Below are 21,532 nucleotides of genomic sequence, written 5' to 3'. Positions count from 1 at the left end.
TTAACAGTACCTCAAAGTCTTTCCTGTAGAGAACTGCACGGCCAAAGTTTTCCCAGACCCACTGTGATAACCTTATTAAACTTTGGACAATATTACTTAATCTTTGCTCTGTAAGCCAGACTTCAGCTATTTCCCCAGTGTCACTGCAGTGTGGCAGTTGCCTACATTACAGTCCAGACTCTCCAGCATGGCGGATATTTGAAAATGTCACCATCTGTTACAGGTATCTCAAGTGCACTTTCAAAAACCTAATCCCAGGACCCAGTAAGACAGACACAATAATGTAGTGCTCTGGCCTTTTTCAGAGAGAGAAGCAACAGCTGTTAATGAGAATTGCTTCCAATCTGTATCTAATGGAGGAGAAGGCACGCTCTTTCCAAATAGAAGCCGAGGGGATTCTGCTCAAAATACTCTTTGTGGCACCAAGTAAGGAAGTAACAACTCTGCATCATCTGCATTACCTACACTGAGACCAATGGGCCAAAGGTCCATGGTGAGGAGTAGCTGCCACAACCCAATATGAAGTCTACCTCTACCCGCTGCAGTCATCAACTTATGTTGAGTTTTGACTACTCCAGAAAGGGTTAAGTAATAGGTACATGTGATGAAATTGTGTGATTTGTACTTTTTTGGCTCTGTGTGCAGTCTAAACTAATGATCTTGGCTGATACAGGCTTTTTTTGATCTTTCCTTTTTGGCCTCTTAAAAGTTAAACTTACCCAGAACTTTATGACAAGGATACACATCCACTTAGTGCCAGTCGGTGCAGATTAGCATTTGCAAAGACTATTTTTGTCGTGCTATTCTGCATCTTGGTGCAGTTCTCTACATCTCTTAAATGTAAAAATAAACAAACACCCCTACATCTGGGACCAGATTTTCAAGTGGAGCTCGGAACCAGATATTTTTCCTCCCCCAAGTGCTCAGCACCCATAGCAGGGCCAGATTTTAAAGCCAGTTCAGCTAAACCAGGGCCAGGTTTCCACAGAAACACAGAGAACCAGAGGCTGCCATTGAGACAAATCCGCACGGATTCGTCGTTTCACTCATCCTCCCACCCAGGAATGAGAATATGACACAGTGCTGCAGCAATAACAATATCAGCTATTGATAACAACAGCAGTGACCCTATGACAGGCGCCTAAACAGCTGGGAGGAATGTTGGCTGTGGAGGGCAATTGCTCAAGTCCCCAGTGAAGACCTGAGTGTTTGCTTATGCTCTCACTTGGCAAGACACAGCGCTATCAAGATGCTATTTAGTGTTTGAGTAAGATTATCATTTCTGACATGCCACTGATTCCTTGAAACATAAGAAAGCCATTGGGAAGGGAGATATGCTTTTGCTAACTGCTCTTCCTTGCCGATTTACTGGGCCTAAGCCTGATTTATGAAGTGTAGCACTGGACAGGATGTTGCCAGTTGAGGTTGTATATAGTATGTCAGTTGCAGAATTTACAGACGACCTAAGTCCTGTAGGGAAATGGCTCTGCACTGGATAGAGGATGATCTGAGCAGGTGTTTTCCATCTCCAGCTTCTATGGCAAATTGAGTCTTTCAGTCTGATGACTGCCAAGTGCACATTTAATTGGATAGGAGAGCTAGTTGGGTGAACAAAGCTGGGAAGTCCTGCCTCTAGCCATACAAACAGCCTGATTAATTTCTTTCTGCTATAATCCCTCCTGTTTTGCATTTTCTTTCCACAAACATCCAAGTGACCCACATTCAAGGAAAAGCAATTCCACAGTCTCATGCACAAAACGTTAGTGGAAATTGTTTTTGCACATAAAAAGTCTTGTACTGGTAATCATGGGACGAAAGCACCAGGTGATAAAGTGGCACAGTTGGGTACCTGAGCAACATCCGAATATCAAACCCAGGAGCAGCGAATGGTCACACCAAAAAATACCACTTGAGAAACCAGTAAGAAAAAAAAAATATTATGGAATAATGATTGCAGATCATCCGCCTTGTAAGGAATGACATGGCATGTCAGGAACAGCATTCATCATGGTAACTGTTATGTGTAATGTATTTTTTTAAGGCTTTCTTTTTTTTTCTCTCCAGTATCATAAAGCAAAAACACCACTTATTTGCTCACTGCATGTAACCATCTGCAACTTTAAAAATCCTTCCTGGTGCAACCATTCCTCCTCATAGAGGCTGCAGCAGAGCTGCACTAAGATGCTTAAGAGGAAGTCAAGAAAAAGCCATTTACCAGGGAAATCTCTCTCACTCTTCAATACAGTTTTGTGACTACCTATGCACACAGTAATTCTCTCAGAGACGAGGTGAATAAACATGTGTCTTTCAAGCAAACATTTATAATGTATTTGATCATGGGGGAAGGACAGTTTCAATTTAGAAATGATGCCAACACTATGTTGACATTTTTTTTTTCCCAAGCTGCAGTTAAAATGAAAATGTCCAGACAGACATTCAGCATAAGGCCTGGGAGAGTGTTTCTTTTGGCCAGTTCTACCACAGAATTTCACCTAAAACTGAAATACAAAAGAATGGGGTTGGGGAGAAAATACCAAAGAAAAAATTGTTTGTAGATGAATTATTCTGTGCGAACCCATCCAAAAACATCAATGCAATTGTTCGTTAATAATAGACTTGGAAGATAGTTAGAAAAGTTTCACTTACTTTGAACTTTTTGAAAGCAAACAGGGTCCTTTAGCCAGCCATGTATTTGCATATGTCCCTTGCGTGGAGCAAATGAACATACACAGCTACCTGCCTCCTTCACTAATCCAAGTTTAGATCATATGGCAGCGGTTCGTTTTCTGGCACTTTGGGCTCACCCTTGGTAGCAGGTCGGCCCTGGGCAAGGAGCTCGCTCCCTCTTTTTCACCTTTTTGCATTCACATTTGCAGTTCCCCAGGCCAGAGAACAGCAGAGGTTAATAGGACAGAGGCAGGAGCTGGGCACTACCTCAGCAGAGTTACTCACCCCCATTTAAGAGGACTCCTCTCATCCTAGAAGTCAAGCAGTGCTTAAAGGCTTTCCTGGCCGGGGACGGAGCGGGGTAATTATCCCCTGTAAGGATCCCTGTCCATCGAGCTGTGAGAAACTTCAAATCCCACTGACTTCACTGGCACTTCAGGGCTCTCAGCACCTTCCAAGATTAATTCCTCAAGCAGGGAGAGGTCTAGAAACATATATATTAGAGCACGTTACATCTTCAGCTGCAGTAGGGCTCTTTCTGGTGAGCTTGACAAAGGACAGATTATATGTTACGCCGTCCCATAAACTTCAGCAATCTAAGAATTCAGAAAATACCCTGTTCTATTACTCTCCTCACTTTGACATGAAATATTAAACACCGCTTACCAAAGTAACCTTATTGAACACAGATGTCTGCTATCACATTCAAATTGTTCAAGTCAATCTGGGTTTATATATTTTCCTTACTTAAGTGTTCGTATAAACCAAAGTGTGCCGTGACAGTAATGATTTCACAATATAATATATTCAATTAAGGAGACAAATATGCATTTACATTTTTACTGAACTCATTTCACATATTCATCAGCTTCAGCTCCGATTTCTTTTTGACTTTTGGTGGAAAATAAAGGAATAGAAAGGGTGCCACCTACTGAGATACTCAGACATTTTTAAAGGCTGAAAAGTTGTGCAAAGAGCCAGTTTGCTCATTTCAGATAAAAACAAACAAACATGAAAGCTAAATTCATAAGCTGGTGGGAAGAGAGCCATGGATAACTGTTTCCTTTCATCAGCTCACTTGATGACAAGAGCACTTACCCAAGGTGTAGGAAAAGCCAAATCTATCTCCCTCTTGTATCTCAGCAGGTTTGAATTCACCTATTCCCCCGGAAAACCCAAGCAAAATGAATCAGTCTGTCAGAGTCTGTGAATTTTTTTTTGTAAGAAATGTATGTGAAACTCAGCAAATGAGAATCTAGGAGAGATGCATCATCAGTGCAAACTGTTCCGTGGGACCCGTGTCATTTAGCATCCAGTCACTAATTGGAAATGTAAGCTGCTAAACAGCAGCACATAAACTGAATGCAACAGATGAGATTTAAGCATCTACTTACATCTAAATACCCACATCAAGCCTGAGGATGGTATTTTTAATACAGCTAAAGACTCAAGAATGAAGGCAGGTTCTTAGTACTGGTTTTAGAAGCCAACAGCTTTGATTTTCATGAGCAGAAATCTACCATACGTGTAAAGATCTCTTTGCATGAACTGATGGTTTTCTGGAGTAAGGAATCAGAACTCTTTGTTCTTTCTGCATATAGAGCAGAGGAGAGATGGTACACAACGTCAGGGGAATGGTGTAAAAAGCAGAAGTCGGCCATTTTTCATCTGTAATGAAGTGGCCCACTTTGGAACTGAAAAAGGATAGTTCCAAAGTGAGAATTCAATGGATGGGCAAACAAACTAGTCTGTGATAGATAATGCTATGGTAAGGAGGACCTGGAGTAGATCATTTTTCACTTATGGACAAACATCTCTTCCCCAGCACAAGTTCCCAGAGGATCTCAAATGTGTGCCCAACACACTTCATTAATCCCTCCCCGCTGGGTACAAGCTTAGCTCTTCCAAGCCCTCACCAGACTTGAAGGTACAGCTTTATCTTGGTCTTTGCAGATGCAGACAGACCAGAGGTTTCCAGAAGTATTGTGTGCATTTAATGTTTGCCAAATTTTCTGGTGTTGGGAACTAGCGTAGCAATAACATACTTGGGAAAATAATTGTGAAATGTTAACAAGTCCTTATTGTTAACAGGTGTTTCTGGCAGAGATTCCTTCAGGGCAACTTGGACAACACACCATAGTTCAGTTGGTAATGGCATTTTTCCCAGAGGGACCTTCAAAGTCTCCTGTGTGGTGCTTTGTATTCTTGGCAGCACAGTCAGGAAGAAACCCAGTTTTCAACGTCGTCCTTTATGCCTACTCAAAATGAAACATGCCTTTATCAGCTGCTATGTATTTCTCATCTCACATGACTTGGCACGCACTTATCACGTGATTGCTTTAGCTCAGGGCTCTAAAGCACCATTTATGTATTCAAGATAACGTGCGCTGTGGATGGGCCCCTTTTTCAGTGCCTGGAGTGTTCAGTGACTGTTCTCTGCCTGCACAAGCACTCACCAAGATATACACTAAATGAATTTTTCCTGCTGCTATGGCTTGGTGAAATCATTCTTTCCCAAACCTTTATAGACTTGCTGCGTTCTCTCAGGGAACCAGCCCTGCATCTCTGGAGAACCTCCCTTGTTAGCAAGAAGCTTTAGGATTTATACTGAAGAGTGACTTAAAAAAATCAGGTTTTTTTTTTGAGGGGGGGAGTAGCTAGGAATCAGAGCTAATAGAAAATTGATGACAAATTCATCATTACAGCATACTTCCTTTTGTTTTGTTTTGTTTTGTTTTTAAGTGAAAAACTGACTTCAGAGTGCTGGAAGCGCAGCCTAATGAACACCCTGGAGGTGTTCAAGGTCAGATAGGATGGGGCCCTGGGCAGCCTGGTCTAGTATTAAATATGGAGGTTGGTGGCTCTGCCTGTGGCAGTGGGTTGGAGATTCATGATCCTTGAGGTCCCTTCCAACCCAAGTCAGTCTATGATTCTGTAATGGCTCGCCCACAAATCATGTGTCTCCATTATCCCTTGTAGATGGAACTTTATGAACTAAAGGCGCAAGACTATCAAACTAATGTGCAAAAGGAAGAAATTAATGTCCAGCGAAGAAAAAAGCCAGGTGCCACTCCACTGAAGAAAACCTTTGCAACAAGAAACCAAACCAAAACAACCCTGCCAACACCCTTTTCAATGACATAAAGATTTTCCAGGCTCTTGACTTCCACCTTGACTTTTGGAATAATATATGGTGGAGAAAAGAGTCCCGCCGGATCAGAGGGGAACCTTTGCTACAACAATAGCTGTGCTGGCAAAATGTCTCCTTTCAACACATTCTTGAGTTTGCATTTTAAGTGGTTTTGCCACATTGGCAGCCAAAAATAACTATTTTCTGATCAAATTCACTAGCTCTTGTAAAAATTTAACATGTTAAATGTGTCTGTGAACAGTTCTAATAGTTCTTGATGGTGTCTGGTCAAACTTCTTGCTTTCAGAGGGGGAAAGAGAGTGGGATAGGGCACAACAAAAGGTTCAAGTAGAGCAGCACCCTGACCACAGCCTTCGTTATCCTGCAGCCATCCAACCCTTTGTTACCCAAGAGTACATCCCATATATAATGTAATGCTTTTATGCTTGCTGTTCTGTACTTCATACGTACCCTTAAGGTTAAAGCAATAATTAAGAGCAGATTTCTCATGTGCCTAGTAGAGCAAGGCCAAGATCCACACTGGCTACCACAACATAAATGTCAAATAGAAAAGTAAAAAACAAAAAAGCAAACCGACAGGCAGGAATTGCCCCTGCAGCCTCTGCTCATACTGATCTTACTCTCTGTTGATGACATACAGAAAGGAATCGCACTGCACATCTTACAAGACATATAAATCATTCAAAACTGGATTCCTGGCTGAAAAAAAAATGCCAGCTGCAAAAACTGGAGCATTTTCATTAAGTCACTTTGTAAGTAATTTATAGCACTCTAAGACTGACAAAATAACAAAGAAATGACAGGGCAGCTTCTTATTAATTGGAACAACGGGACAGAATTGGTGCGAACAGTGCAGTATTTCAACCCCAAATGGGGCTCCACTAGAGCAGGAAACGTGCACTCACTTAACCCTGGTGCCCCCACATCTTCTGAGCAGCACAGGAATGAGACAAACCTTGAAGTTTCACAGCGGGTTTCCTTCATTCTTCTGGAAGAACTCTGAAGGAGTTGTAGGCAGATGTAGAAAACATCAACGCAGAAACTTCCGCAAATTGGAAACCTGCAAATTCTGTATTACCGCTGCTAAGAGGTCTGTGCAAGCACTGGGGCCGTATGAACAGATGGACTTCTGCTGCTTAGGACGAGCAGAGTGGCCTCAGGCAGGACCATCAGTGCTCCATTTGGGCAGCCTTTGCTCAGTTGGACCATGCTCTGCTACCAATGCTGGTAGGTTGTAGCTTACAACAGTCATCAATTAATCAAAATTTCACCTCTGGGCAGCAGAAGCACTAGCTTGGATCTCTTACATCAAGCAATCACAGCCCTGAAAGTAACTAATTAAAATCTCATCAGGTCTTTGGAGTCACTAGAGGGAGACATGAGAATATGCCTTACGCCAAGATGTTACATCTGGACTGGAGAAAACACCCTGTAGATGGTGGTGTGAAGCATTTTAAAAATTAACTATAATATCTACACCACATGCAGCTTCTCAAGATGTTTTGCTGTCATCAGCTTACTAAAAGATAAAGATTTATTGGGCTATTACTGAGAAGGAAGCTAGATACTGCCAAATGGCATGGACAGTTAAATGACTAGTTGCTGACATCTTTATTCCTATATAAAACAACAGAGTTGAGCAGTGTGTTTTGTTTTTTTTTTTTTTAACTACCATGCTTGAAGAAATCAACAAAGCAGTATCTTATCGTACTGAACTTATAAGTTATTTTTAAATCATTCCTGGGTTTTGGACAGTTTGGTTTTTATTGTTATTTTTCCTTCTTTCTGTATATACAGAATACTGCACTATCACTCTGTGAACTTTCAGAGTGGGCTGAAATAAGAGATAAACAGCACTGGCTACAGATGGGCTTAACATTTTCTTAAGATGTGGAAGGGACTGTGACGGGGAGCAGTGCTTCCAGCATCACAGTCACATTACTCTTATTCCCATTGACATACCTCTACTAAGGATACGTGAATTTTTCAAGCAACATCTTTTTTAAAAGCTTATGATGCAGACCAACGCTAGCTTTGCGCAGGTTGGGTGCATTAACTCACCATGTCTACTTTTGATCAGCTCTTAACAGCAGCCACTGGGACTGAAGGTTACTGCAATAACTTCAACAGCTTCTCTAAATGGTTTAAATGTTGCTTCTAATAAAAAAAAAAATATGGAACACGTTACAAGAATTACTGGACTATCTTTACAACACATGTCAAAAAGATGACAAACCAAATGAAGTTAATTATTCTACTCCTTACTAAAAACTGTATGAAAAATGAAGTAAATCACATACATCAAAATCCTCCAGTACTGCAGAGCTCAGTTTAAGAAGTGTTTGCTCTGAAATTTAAATATAAGCCCAAGACTGTAAAGCTGTTCTCCCAGGGTCTAACTCTCCACATCTGTCCACTTCTTCTCCAACAGCTTGATATACTGTCACCCCTTTGTTACACATTTTGAATTCAATTTAGCATGCTACTTCCAATTAAACAGCACACACTTACTGCATTATTTGGCATTAAACAGGCCCATGTGTTCCTTTAGCTCCTGCCAATGTGAGAAGACAATACCCTTAAGGTGAACAAGGCTATATGTTCAGAGAGTATTAGGCTCTGGGAAGTGTCCAAGAAGTCTGATGGAAGCCTGCAGGTGTGCGGTTTCAAATGCCTTCAAAGTGCTTAATGCCCAAGTCTTCCAGAAATGTTACACTTCATAACCAGCTTCTTCCAACAAGATTTATGCTCTGTTTTGAATATTTCTTATACTCTGGAGTCCGAGTGCCAGAAACCTCTATTTATCAGGCTCGGTCACAGGACAAGTTGCTCTGGTCGGGGATCTTTATATAAACCCACTTATACATAAGGTCATTACTTATTCCATACAAACCACTAAAAGCAGATGTGATTTCCAAGTGCTTGCCCTGAATGTAAATTAGTTTAATACATTTTCATCTACAACGCAATTCTATTGCACTAAGACTGTCAGTAAGGAGAAAATGAGCAAATTTAATGACATCTTACCATAAAAAACAGCATCCTTTCACTACGATACGGGTACAGTACAGATTTGGGATATACCCCACATATTCTTTGTAAAAGGCTACAAACCCATAGACATAATACTGTTATGCATGTGCTTATTAATAGCAACAGAATGAGCAATACATACTCTAAAAGCAGAGAATCCTCGCTTGCTACTGAAAATTGCTTTATAGCGTTTGAATCTAAAGCTTTGGCCCTGCAAAATAATTGCTGGGCACCACTGTGGCAGTCAGTCGTAGGTCAACACACAGGAAAAGTCCTTCAGGAACCCGGGTTTGAGAAGGCTTCCAGCTTAACTACAAAAAAGAAGAGGGATGGGATGATGGAGGTTTCTGGTTCCACCAGTTCTTTTTAACAACTCTTTGGAATTCTGCTCCGATAAAAAAGAAATCTCTATCAGAGACGTTGTTTTTTGTCATTGTTAGATCAACAGCATGAAGCCACGATGGCTCCAAACTCTGTCTTTTGCTCTTCTGGAAAGGACATAAAGGTATAATTTCCATGTTTGTCCTGTTGGCAACTTCTGATACTATGATGGTTATTACTTACACAAACAGAAATCTGCAGCCAATCAAAATAATATGGTTGGCAAGAAATCTGGGCAAACTTTAATAGCTATGGTTCTTCAACATAAAAAGGATAAAAGTAGAATAATAATTTTTGGCAGGAGAAGCGGGGAATTTTTAAAATTCTGATTGTTTTCCTATGAGGATAGTGTTATAAATACTGAAGTCTAACTTAAAACATGTTGTTCTGGTTTCATGAATTCTCATTGAATAAAATTCTGCCGGACCCACTGAGTTACACTCAACTCATTGCCACTCTTCTCAAACTGGAGTTATCTGGAATGAACAACAAGGTAAGAGAGTGGCATCTGGCACAGAAACAGCATGTTCAAAATAATTGAAATGTCTTTCTGAAAGGAGTTATCTGTGTGTGCAAGTGTGCTACAGTGGAATACACAGCCCGCTCATTTCAAGAAAGCATAATTAACTTAGGTCCTCTGGGACACAGAGCCAAGAAAGTTATTTACCAAGTGGAAGACGGACATAAATTTAAACACAAAAAGCATTTTCACTGAAATTTTTTGCTTTCATTTTCAACAAGTGCCAGTGCTATGTTCAGGATGCTATCATCCCGACAGTCTTCCACTGATGAACAAAGTAAGGGGAGTTATATTGTTTCAGTAGTAATGAAGCTCACCTTCCATAACGTGAATCTACTAGGATAATAATTTAGTGGATTTTCCATTACAAAAAGTACATGCAGTCTAAGAGAAACAAGTTAGCATGCACAGAATAAGGTAAATTTGTTAATATGAAGAAAGGAATAGCATCAAAACATAATATTCATATCACAAGCAAGTAAAATTACTTAATAGCTAATTATGAGTATCTTTAGCTTTTCTCTGACATCCTGTAAGCATTTTTCCCTGCCTTGTGAGAAGTGAAAACCTTCACATACAGCAAACCAAGAAAAGACAACAAAAAGTACTCGATCAAAAGTCTGCTAAAATATTTGAAATACATAATTTTGATTCATAGTTTTATACAGTTGTACTTTATTCTATGTTTTGGAACCAAAACTGATATCGAAACCCAAATCAGGACAGTCTGTTCTATGGAACTGAAGTAAACTTCTTTCACCAGGGCAATAACGTTAAGTAATTAAGAAGTATTTTGAAGAAGGAGTTAATAAAAAAGACTGCTGCATATGAATAGTTTTGTATGAATTGGCATTTTCCAATTAAAAAAAAGTTTGCTGAAGTATTTCCCAAGCAGATCTTCTTGGCCCTCTGATTCATTGGCACAGACTCAGTGTCAACCACTTAAAATACGTGTTTCATCATGTACCTAAAATGGTGACATTCTTTAATAATACTTCATACAAAATCTTTTATTTCCTTTATAGTACATATTTACAATTCTAATATCAAGTTACTGTGGAAAATGTAAACAAGGTACACAGGTGTAAAGAATATGGCTTGAGAAAAGTTTCCCCTTTGATTAGCTGCTCCAATCACATATAAATATACTTAGATATGTAGATAAGAAAAGGCAGTATTTTTTATAAGCTGCTGTCAAACAGTAAAATGTAAGCTCTCAGGTTTTATGCATTAGCTGCTGAGTAACCACATCAGACATTGAGTATCTTTCCAAAAACTTCTATGTCCAAGAAACTGTAACAAGGCCAATGGAAGGTCCGTAAGGTGAGAAGAAACTGGGGCACACATCGTGCAAGGTGAGCTGAAGGAGCCAGGTATCTTCAGTCTTCGGAAGAGAAGACCATGGGAAGGTCTGCTGCTGTCTTCAACCACCCCATGGGGGCTGCAGACAAGATAAAGCCAAGCTCTTCTCAGAGGTGCACTTGAAAGGACAAGAAGCAGTGGATGGAAGTCAAAATGTGGGAAATTCTGGTTAGAAACCAGGAGAAATAAATCATGGATATGAAATACACATTAGGGCATGGTCCCAAAGAGGCTGTGGGCTCTCCATCCACGGAGATACTGGAAACAACTGGATGAATCTCTGAGCAATTTCATTTAACCTTGGAGGTGGCCGAAGAGAAACCTGGACCTCCAGATCTCATCCAATCTCATTCTTTAATATGAAAAATCTTGAATATGAGGCAGTGCTTACACTACTATTATAGTTTGGCTCTGCGGTAAATCCGTAGTTGAAATCAAGAGATGCCTGTTGCTGGACCTGGATGCTTTTTTTCTCCATCAGTTACTATGATGATATCTAATCGTCTTGCACAAGATTTACCTAAACACTTCCAATTCAGTGAAACTGCCCCAGCTTCACAGTTAGAGATCAGACCTAGGCCAGCACATCTCCAAAAGAACATTTTAACTACCACAGCTTACAGAAAAAATCCTGCCGAGAACAACTTACTTCAGACTAGTTTGGGAACAATAGATTTATCACATTTGCATCAGGAAAAGTTTTTTTTTGCAATTTACAGAACTGTCATAAAGAAAGGACAAGAGTTCAGAACCAGCTCCTGACATTTTCTGGCTGAAAGCACAGTTGTTTGGTTCATCTGGTTGCGGTCACAAATATCTCTACTGAGTTTAGAACGGCTTCCAACACCCATGAAGTTTTGAATAACAACAATAAGACTTCCATGAGGCTTGAAAAAACACCTAGTAAACCTTTATTGCTTCCAAAAGATCACAGCTTGAATTGCAGTTCCAGGTGAGCAAGCATTACTTGCTTCGAACCAGACATACTGGTTTAGGACTTGAGGAGAACCAAGAGGTAACTGTTGCTTCACATACTCATTATCCAATTGCAAACATAAACATTATTCAAAATCACAAGTGAGCTTCAATTATTGCCACTTTCTCTCTTCTATGACAAAAATCCCTTGCGGAGTTGTGATTCGTTGTGGTGTGTGAATGGTAATGCTAGCATGAACACAAAACCTGGAAGAGCTTGTGCTACCTGGCCAGAGCCCGTGGTCCTGGTGCCTTTAACCAAGGGCACCCCTGATTTAGTAAGACTCAAGAGGTTACTGAGCACGTTTTGTAACCCTTAATCTAAGGAGAAGTACTAAGAGTTACTCTGAAATCTTTTAGCCTTGTTAACTCAGAATACTAAAATAAAGAATATTATTTCTTAATAACGACTTGGTCCTATATTAAAAACCAGCCTGTCTAAAGAGACAAAAATAGCACCAAAATGCCATTGTTGTAGGTGACCAACAGCAGCTGTTGAGTGGTATCAGGACTTGTTAAAGCTGATAATTAGATTACTGTGTGGTAAAGATCACATTATAATCCTTTACATAAAAAGAACTCAGATTATTGTTACATATCTATCCTCACTATCGTCTTTCTCCATCCAAGATACAGCTTCCTCCATTGTAGGAAAGTTTTACAAGAACTGCTGTACAGTTTGACTTCACAAACTGCTGAGAAACTCCATTGATGAGATGGGAGAACACAGAAAACCAGAGGAGCCTGACAGTTAACATTGTGCTCTTTAGAAAGGAGCCTCAGATGCAAACAAGATATGGATGGAGACCTTCCAGCCAGCCAATTCACACTTGAAATGTGATACGTATTCTCAAACGAATGCATAACTTATCAAAGATGGTGGCAGATTCTTCATCAGCTGTAACTTTAAAACTGGATCATTTTCTAGAACATACAATGTTTTTCACAGACTCGGTGAATCCCACTGGTTTCTGAGCAACGTGATTTTGCAGTGAACTTGCATTAGCTTCATAATCTGTTAAATGCTCATTTAGCATGCCATGGCTCACTTTAAATTGGTGTGTTACTGATCCTCTTTGGAGCTGGTTTTACAAAAAGCAAAAAGAAAACAAAAAATCCACATGTCCAAGCTTTCAAGCAACGAATTATACTACTTATCAGAAAGAATGTCCCAAGTAGACTAATGGAGAGGCAACAGGCTAGGAATAAATACATGAAACAGATTCAACTTTTTAAAAGGAACCAGCTACTAAAAGGCCTCTGTAGTCTTCCATAAGAAGTGTGAATACTTCAGTACAATTCAGGCTGAATTGAATACCTGTTTTCATATCCAAATTCAAATACCTTCTGTGCATATAAAAGAGTTCATTTATTAGTCCAAACGTTACTGTTGTAGAGCTCTCGGAAAAATATTCCCTCCTTCTTGAGTTTGTTCTTCATAAAAAGGAAGCTTTGGAGGGCCACCTAGAGAATTAAGTAGAAATGCAGCCTTAGGTCTATATAACATAATACTGCAATATAAATCATAGAATTTACATGTATATAATTTAATGAATGATAACCTTCAGAGGAAGGTGGAGGACTGAGTTATGTTGGCCACCTCACAGAGACAGGCAGAGCAAGCAAGACATTAAAAAAGTCCCTCAGATGGAAGGTTCCACAGTATTTCTTAAACTAAGGGAGGGACTGCATGGCATTACCAGCAAGCTGACCATGTTTAGATTATAAGTGGGAGAAAAGTTCCGCATGGTCTTATGCACCATTAAAATGAGCAATCATCTAAATGAAGAACCAAAAAACGAACCAAATGAAAACCTTTTGTTGAGCATTTTGTCATCCACACAGATCAATCCTCTGATGCTTTATCTTCTTACCCAGCCACTATTTCACCATGCTCTTCAACACACAACCAAAGCACAATGTCTGTAACACAGCCAATGTCCAGTGTTACCTTCCTTGCAGGTTGGCCCCATCCACGTGGCTGGACAGACACATTTCCCATTGTATGGGTTGCACTGGGACTTTTTGGCACACTGGCATCGCAGAGAGCAGTCGGGGCCATACTGGTCCGACCGGCAGCCTGGAAGGACAGAAGTGTTTGTTAGAGGATAAATGCTTTTCCCTGCTCAATGTCTGCGCTACGCTGAGGAGCATCCTTGAAAGTGCATGCAATAGAAATTCAGACCAAGGTCAGCATCCAGGGCGAAATGCAAGCACAGGAGGAAAATTAAGGATGTTTATCTAGGAAAAAAAAAATATATATTTAAATCCCTGGATTTTCACTGGGAGAGAACGTAGAGCTCACACAGGTTTCAGTGAGAACTCAGACCTCCATCAAGCTCTGCAAACTAGGGGAAGCTTTGTGAGGCTCAACAGATGAACTGAAAATAACATTGTTTCTTAAAAAACGCCTTCATATAATTTCACATGAGGTTAATTCTTCTAACCCAGACTCTCACTTTGCCTAAAGTTATATGCTTATCAGTATGAAACTAAAAAAAGCCTCAGTAAGTTATTAGTATACTGTATAGGAAATTGTCCTAAATTATGACATGCTTTTGCTGTATTTCTCTCAGGAGGTACAGATTTGGGATTGGGAATCTGCTTTGACACCTACATCTGCTAATACTGAGCCATGACGCTTTGGAACACCTTGCAATCCTCAAGCATTGTCTGCTGCACAGCCCACCCAAACTGTGACCCACCTGACCAGAAGAAGTTCCTGAAATGGGAACCATCCCTGGCATACACCCAGGGGCTGGCAGCACAAAAGGAGAGGTTTTGGGGCTGCTTGGCTATCAGTGTGGAGCAGAAAAGAGCTTTCACTCAAGCAATTTCCAAATGGAAATTAATTCATTTTAGGTATATTTGTACATCATGCCCACATTGCACAATTCAGTTACCCCCTGGCAACGTAAACTCACAAAGGTCTCACTCCCAGCTCTGCAAAGGATGGGCAAATATATTTTATGGGCAAATCCTCATTGCAATTTTTTTTATATGTGGCGGAGCACAGGTAAGAAGGAAAAGCCCCCAGCATGTCCCATGGCAGGGTGCTGAGAGCCCTGCACACAACAGCCTTCTTTCCCTCACCTCACCAACAGTGCTGTAAGTAACCCAAGCTGCCTTTCTCACATAGCACTGCAGGGTTAACCCAAGCCCCCAGCCCCACATCAGCTGCAGCCCCAGCACGTGGGACAACCCTCCCCAAGTGCTCAGAGCTCAGCCTTTTCAATTAGGAAATGTTATGAGAAAAGGTCTCCACAAACACCTCTGGACCTGATTTTAATTTATGTAATACCACATTTTCATGTTAATAACAATGTGTATTTAAGACATCTGTTTGAAAGTCTGCAATGTTAATTTACTACAGAAAAGGAACGCCCATAAAAGTCTGTTATATTCTCTCTCTCTCTCTCTTTCTTTTTTTTTTTAATTAACATTTTGCCTGTTTAATGGGTGCTTTACCAGAGTTCAAATTAAAATCAGGCCTTTTATCTTTATGGCTGCTGCACAGACACAGCTGCTCACAGTTATATCACAGATGAACTGTGCCTAATTGAAAATAAAAATGCAAATAAAACCTACCCCATAACAGCTTTTCATGGACAGGGGCGACCCTAGCTGATTTAAGAAAAATAAAAATGACTCCTAGAGCTTGCAAGAAGCAAAACCTTGGTTCACATCGTCGGTGCTGAGCTTCCCCCTTGTGTTCCACTGCTGCTAGAATCGCACTGGAAAGGCCTCTGATGCACAGTGCTGAGTGCTGGGTGGCTGAAGCCCAGTGGCACCAGTGCAGGAGGATGGGCTGCTCAGTTTCTAGCAAGATGATGGTGCAGGTTGGCAAGCAAGTCAATCTCCATTTTAGTTTTTGGGATTGCAGTAGCCTTCAGGCTCCCAGAATTTACTTGACTTCTTGCTTACATTAATAACAGCATGTTCAGAGCTGTTTCTTGCCCTATCCCAGAACAAAAGGATGAGGAGAATATTCTCCCTCTGTGATACTGGGGATTGGAACGAATGTGGTTCCTTGCGTGATCCTTCAATGTTAGCACATGGATGCTCACCACCCTGTACATTGCTTGTTGGGATCACACATCCCTTTTCACACTTGCTAAAAGAAAAGTGCAGTTCTCTTAACTGACTGCCCTAAATTTCCACCAGCACAACTGAGATCAGAATCTGGCTCAAGAATCCCTGTCCTTACTGCCCTCTCAGCCCTCAATGCTTTTGACAGTTTGCTCAGTTTCCTTCACAGGAGAATTCTCTCGCCTATTTTTACAACCCTGTTGCAAAACAATTCTGCTTCTCTGGGCCAACCATTTACCAAGCACACAGCTCCTGTGTTGTGAATGAGGTAACACTATTTGGAGTCAGTGTTCCCAAACTACTGCTGGTTCTCAGAGCCAGGAACACTGCAGCAGCTCCACCACCCTCACCTCAAATTAGACACTCTTTGAGCTCTTTGAAGAACCCCATAAGTGCCCCCGTGACAAAATCCCCATGGAACCCAGTCCCTTCTTGCTTGTCGCAGAACCCTAGAGCCCTTCCTGTTGTGCTGTGCTGCCACTCATGACATGACATTTTACTGCTGGCCCATACATGGTTTTCCTATTGATGCATCAATTTAAACACTGATTAAATCAGAGTAAGCCTGTTGATAAACCTGGCAACCTGCAGGAGAATACTCTGCTGCAAACAGTGTGTCCTTGAATACTTTGTACTGGCACGCGTCCTTTTGCTGTTGTGCTCAGACCAACCAATGGGTTTCACTGCACGCCAGCACACAGGAAATACTCCCTTACCAATGTCACATTTGTCCCCAGTCTTTCCAGGTGGGCAGAGGCACTTCCCAGTGGCTGGGTTGCAAGGAGCTCCTCCGCAGTCACACCGGTGCTGGCACTGCTCACCAAAGCGCCCACTGGCACAGCCTGGAGGGAAGAGCCCCATAAATGCCCCTGTTAGGAGAACTGCACACCAACATCACAACAAATACATCGGCCAGAGCAGGGCTTGAAGGATGGCTCAGAGGAAAGTTCGTAAACTCTGAGCTGAACTCAGTGCTAATGCCAAGTTTAATGAAGGATTGAATGCAGTGGATAGGCATAATATTTATGTGCACTCTCTTTAAGTTGGTTTCATCTAATCCAACTTATCAAAAGTATTTGTAAATCTGTCCCAAAACGTTACTGGCACTTATTTTCATTTTTAATTAGGGCTCTTTAGAAGACCATTTCATAACACTCAACTGGTCTGACATGCATCAATTTAATAATCTTACTTGGAATTTTAGAAGCAAACTTAAAATCAGTAAAAGAAACTTATTCTTAATAAACAACATGTGCAACTCATTGCTGCAAGACACTGTGGAGACCAGGACTTTCACTGTGCTAATCAGAACCAGAGTGGTTAACGCACAAGGAACTGAGAACACCCAGCTACAGAACAGGTAAGCAATCACAAATTCGGTGTTTCAAGAAACGTGAAAAATATGGAAGAAGTGGTTCTGAACAAACAAACATTTAGATAAGGATGTGGTTTATTTGCTTTTTAAACCAGGTGGGTGTAAGTACCTTTCTCGCAGTGGATACCATGGTACCCTGAGGGACAAACGCACTGCCCCATCACGGCGTCGCAGCTCGCTCCGTTTTTACAGGCACATGCATGAAGGCAGCTCAGCCCATAAAACCCGGGGGGGCACCCTGAGAAAGGAAAAGTGTCAAGTGAGGAAACAGGAGGAAGAAAAACATGGATCCGTTTGAGCTCCTCTATATTTGCAGCTACCTTCTTTGGGAGCCAGCAAAATTGATATTTGCCACTGCCAGTAGTAACCCCATTTGCTCTACAGGAACATCTCTGAGTCCCCATTGGTCCCTGCAGGAGGACAGGTGGTGGGGCTGTGTGGGCTGTGTGTACTCACCATGCTCACAAGAGCGGCCGTAGAACCCTGCTGGGCAGTGGCAGCAGCCCGTGAACCTGTCGCAGGTGCCGTTGTGCTGGCATGAGCAGTCCAAGCTGCAGCTGGGGCCATACTTGCCAGGAAGACATTCTGCTGGCCACGTGTGGACAGAGAAAAAGGACAAGAAAAACACCCATCTCACACCAAAATCTGATGGCTTTTACAGCTGAGGCATGACGCTCAAACAGTAACTTGCAGAGCTCAGGTGAATGCTCATGAATTTCTTTCTCTGCATGCAGTCGTGCTCACTGAAGACATAGCATTTCTGCACCATTATTATGTATTTACATACTTTGATGAGGATTTATACTTCATAGATGTTTGAAGAGTTCAATTTCCTTTCACTATATTGTTTATATTGAGCCCTTCCAGTCCCACAAGTGTTGTAAAGGCACATAATAAATGCTATCTTCTTTTTCCACCCTCTACATCTACAGCAATGCTTTCTTTTAGACACATACGAAGTGTGAAAGAAAACATACAGCTTTTCCTGCTCCATGTTATCATTGGAATTCACAGTATTTGAACTCCTCATAAAAAAGGGAAGGTCTCTTTTTCACACGTAGACTTTCCATGTATAACTAGATATCTACTTGTACTGAACTAAGTGCATCTCAAATTGTCGAAAACCATGTCATGCAAAAGTGACTGGTCAATATAACTAATATGGGCATAATTTCTGCAGAAGTGATAACAGGATGCAGTGCAGACCGACTTAACAGAGCATGGCCGTGTACATATCAGATTCATAACTGCAAATGGCATATAAGGTCTTTGGAGAACATCATATCTAATCACCAGAAAGATACCTGATTAGAGGTCTTTGATTTCTAGTCAAAACAGATTCAAAACCACACTGCTGTGGAAAGAAAGATTCAGTTTTCCCTTAGCTCGGTATGTATGTCAAAAGACAACCATGAAGATCTTCCTAGCAATACAGCACTCCATCCTTTATGCAACATGCACATCTCTCCCAACTATTGGACACCAAAGTCGTTTTGTTTAAGCATATCTAGAGGATGCACACAAGACACTGTTCCACATCTGCACCATCCCATCACAGTTTGCAGCCCAAACACAGCCCATGTACGGTTATACAAATTTCAAGGAGCAGGCAGAGATGCTCACAGTCCATGCAACACTGTGTTTGCCAGTTATTGGTAAATAGCACTAATTTGGAGATGAAGAGGAGAGGTATTTTAGTGCTCATCCACAGTGGTATTGACATCATCACTCCAGTTGGTAGCTATGCTATGTACATAAAGCAGAGCTCTGAATCTCATGCCTTTCAGGAGATGGAAAGAAAGAAAAGACACACAAAAAGACTGCGCTCATTCTGCTCGGTGTGCTTTGAGAGCTGACACAGAGAAGTGAGGACAAGATAGCATGATAATTTCAATTGTTTCGGACAGATGTTGCCGGAACATCAAGGAAGTCAATATGTGAGAAGTTTAACTGCAGTCCAGTGCCAAAGGGAAGAGAAAACGGAGAGAGAAGGTAACAAGATGGGATTGAGATGCTGGCTTCTGCTGACCTCGGGGGAGCAATTCAAAGAAGATACAAAAAAAATGTTCCCATGAACAAAAGAACAAAAAGTTGGATAGGAGAAGAAATAAGAGTCCATTCAAAGGAATTTACAAGGATTACAGAGCGAGACTCAAGAGGAAACTGTTTCTAAAAAGAGACCTAAAGCTCTAACTTTGGGCAAGGCAGCATGAGAGAAGCTACAACGATGAAAGCAGCTGGTAGTGAGATTAATTAAGCAAAACCTGTTCCTTTTTTGAAGGCCCACAGCCACTGCAAACCCCTGCTTGAATGCATGTGTTCACTACTACCAAAGGAGGACATTACCTTTCTCGCACGATTTTCCTGTCCAGCCGAGTCCACAAGTGCAGCTGCCATCCACGTGGTCACAGATAGCACCGTTCTGACAGCTGCACGTCAGGCGGCAGCTGGGGCCGAACCATCCCTGGGGACACACTACAGAGAATTAACAAAGTTTGGAAAAAAAAAAAAATAATAAATTTAGCATCCCCCCAAAAGATGAAAGTGACAGGGAATAAATGCAAACACATGCTTCCCGCTGAGTGTCCCATGTAACATCCATTCACAGCGCCCTCCCTGTGTGGTAAGAACACTTTCCCCATCTTTAGGTTCAGGCTGCTTGAGCTGCAGTATTTGAAAGAAGTGACTTTATCTTTGCACAGAAAGCAGTGCAGTGGTGCTGGTGGAAGGGCAGTGAGACATGGGCAGAGATGGGTAGGAAAAGGGCAGGGCAGAGGAAGAGAGGGACAAGGCTGAGATCCTGCTAAATGCAGCAAGCATTATCAAGCCAATATTGGCTTCAAACACAGTGGGAAACACAGTGCTTGGCACTGAGTTTAATTTGCAACTATGAGCCCAGCTGACGAGCTGAACTCTGGTCCCACTTTGTTACCTTGTTGACAGCCAGGTCCCATTTGGCCAGGAGGACAGGTACAGCTGCCAGTCCGTGGGTCACACTGACCTTTACCACATGCACAAAACAGGGCGCAGTCTTTCCCGTATCGATTTTCTGGGCAAGCTGAAGGAAACACAGACTTCTGTTAAACACCTTGGGTATGCCAGTTTTCGTTTCCAAAGAAGGCAGGATCTATAGACGGGAGTTGGCTTCCTCTTTGTTCCATCTAACACACTTCAAAACGACTATGAAAACAAATCCCTTCCAAAGACATGACTGCCTCTTCCTCTGAAACCTTTCTTTTAAAGTTGTAAATATAGCCTACACTTTCACATGAAATACTTAGTAGGTTTTCCCCCAGTAAGGCAAGCGTGCATATCAGCTGCTCATGCTTCAAGCTAAAGACTTCTTTCCTTCCTTAATACTGATGCTCTCCTATGCTGAAGAGCAAAGCTACCAACTACTTAGCATTAAAGCATTGTCTTTCTGTGAATAAGCTGAAAGAAGCTTCAGAAAGGGACTGAAGATGATAAAACCTCAGTTAAGCTCTGATTAACACTGAAACCTCTATAGTTGGTACAGGTATAGCAAGTGGAAATCCCAAAGGCTCTATATTTATCCATATTAGGAGATCTTAACTTTGGAAATACCACAGAAATTCAGCCACATGATCTAGCCCTGAAATAGAGAAGTACGAGAAGTGTTGCCATGGAGCCTTCACCAGTTTTGCCATGACAAAACTTGTTCTTTTTCCCATTTATTGAAAATAATGGCACCGTAGCATGAAACAAAATATTGAGACAATTTCTCAACCTAGAAATTTTGGACAGGAAGAAGGAACTTGAGCAATTCATGTTGAGTTGGCTCTCGAAACAAATTTGGGCAAGTAGGTTGTAATCCTGGGATGAGTGTCCTTGCTTCTACTCATACAGAAAAGAAGGAAAATATTTTGCAAGAGAATTTTTACAAAGCTGGAATCCCGATTTACAGTTCAAGGAGGAGGTAACTGCAATCTGTCTGTTTTTATACTGACAAATTCTTACG

General features: G+C 41.4%; 1 protein-coding gene across 4 annotated transcripts in view; it reads right to left on the bottom strand.

Annotated features, from left to right (window-relative positions):
• Positions 1–11,996: 11,996 nt before the first annotated feature.
• Positions 11,997–21,532, bottom strand: part of LOC125697653 (multiple epidermal growth factor-like domains protein 6) — a 160,449-nt gene continuing 150,913 nt past the window's right edge. For 3 of the 4 annotated variants that reach the window (XM_048955128.1, XM_048955129.1, XM_048955130.1), the window contains exons 29-35: positions 20,486–20,611; positions 19,900–20,028; positions 18,010–18,138; positions 17,663–17,791; positions 16,895–17,020; positions 14,041–14,169; positions 11,997–13,553 (exon numbers count right to left, since the gene is read on the bottom strand). In XM_048955128.1, the coding sequence (XP_048811085.1) occupies positions 13,474–13,553; positions 14,041–14,169; positions 16,895–17,020; positions 17,663–17,791; positions 18,010–18,138; positions 19,900–20,028; positions 20,486–20,611 (848 nt within the window). In that variant the 3' untranslated portion in view covers positions 11,997–13,473. Of the gene's footprint in view, positions 13,554–14,040; positions 14,170–16,894; positions 17,021–17,662; positions 17,792–18,009; positions 18,139–19,899; positions 20,029–20,485; positions 20,612–21,532 lie in introns of those variants that run through there. The other variant, XR_007378898.1, reaches the window with a different exon arrangement.

Source organism: Lagopus muta, chromosome 9, assembly GCF_023343835.1.
Source record: "Lagopus muta isolate bLagMut1 chromosome 9, bLagMut1 primary, whole genome shotgun sequence".
Classification (NCBI taxonomy): domain Eukaryota; kingdom Metazoa; phylum Chordata; class Aves; order Galliformes; family Phasianidae; genus Lagopus; species Lagopus muta.
This window is presented reverse-complemented; position numbering and strand designations above follow the sequence as displayed.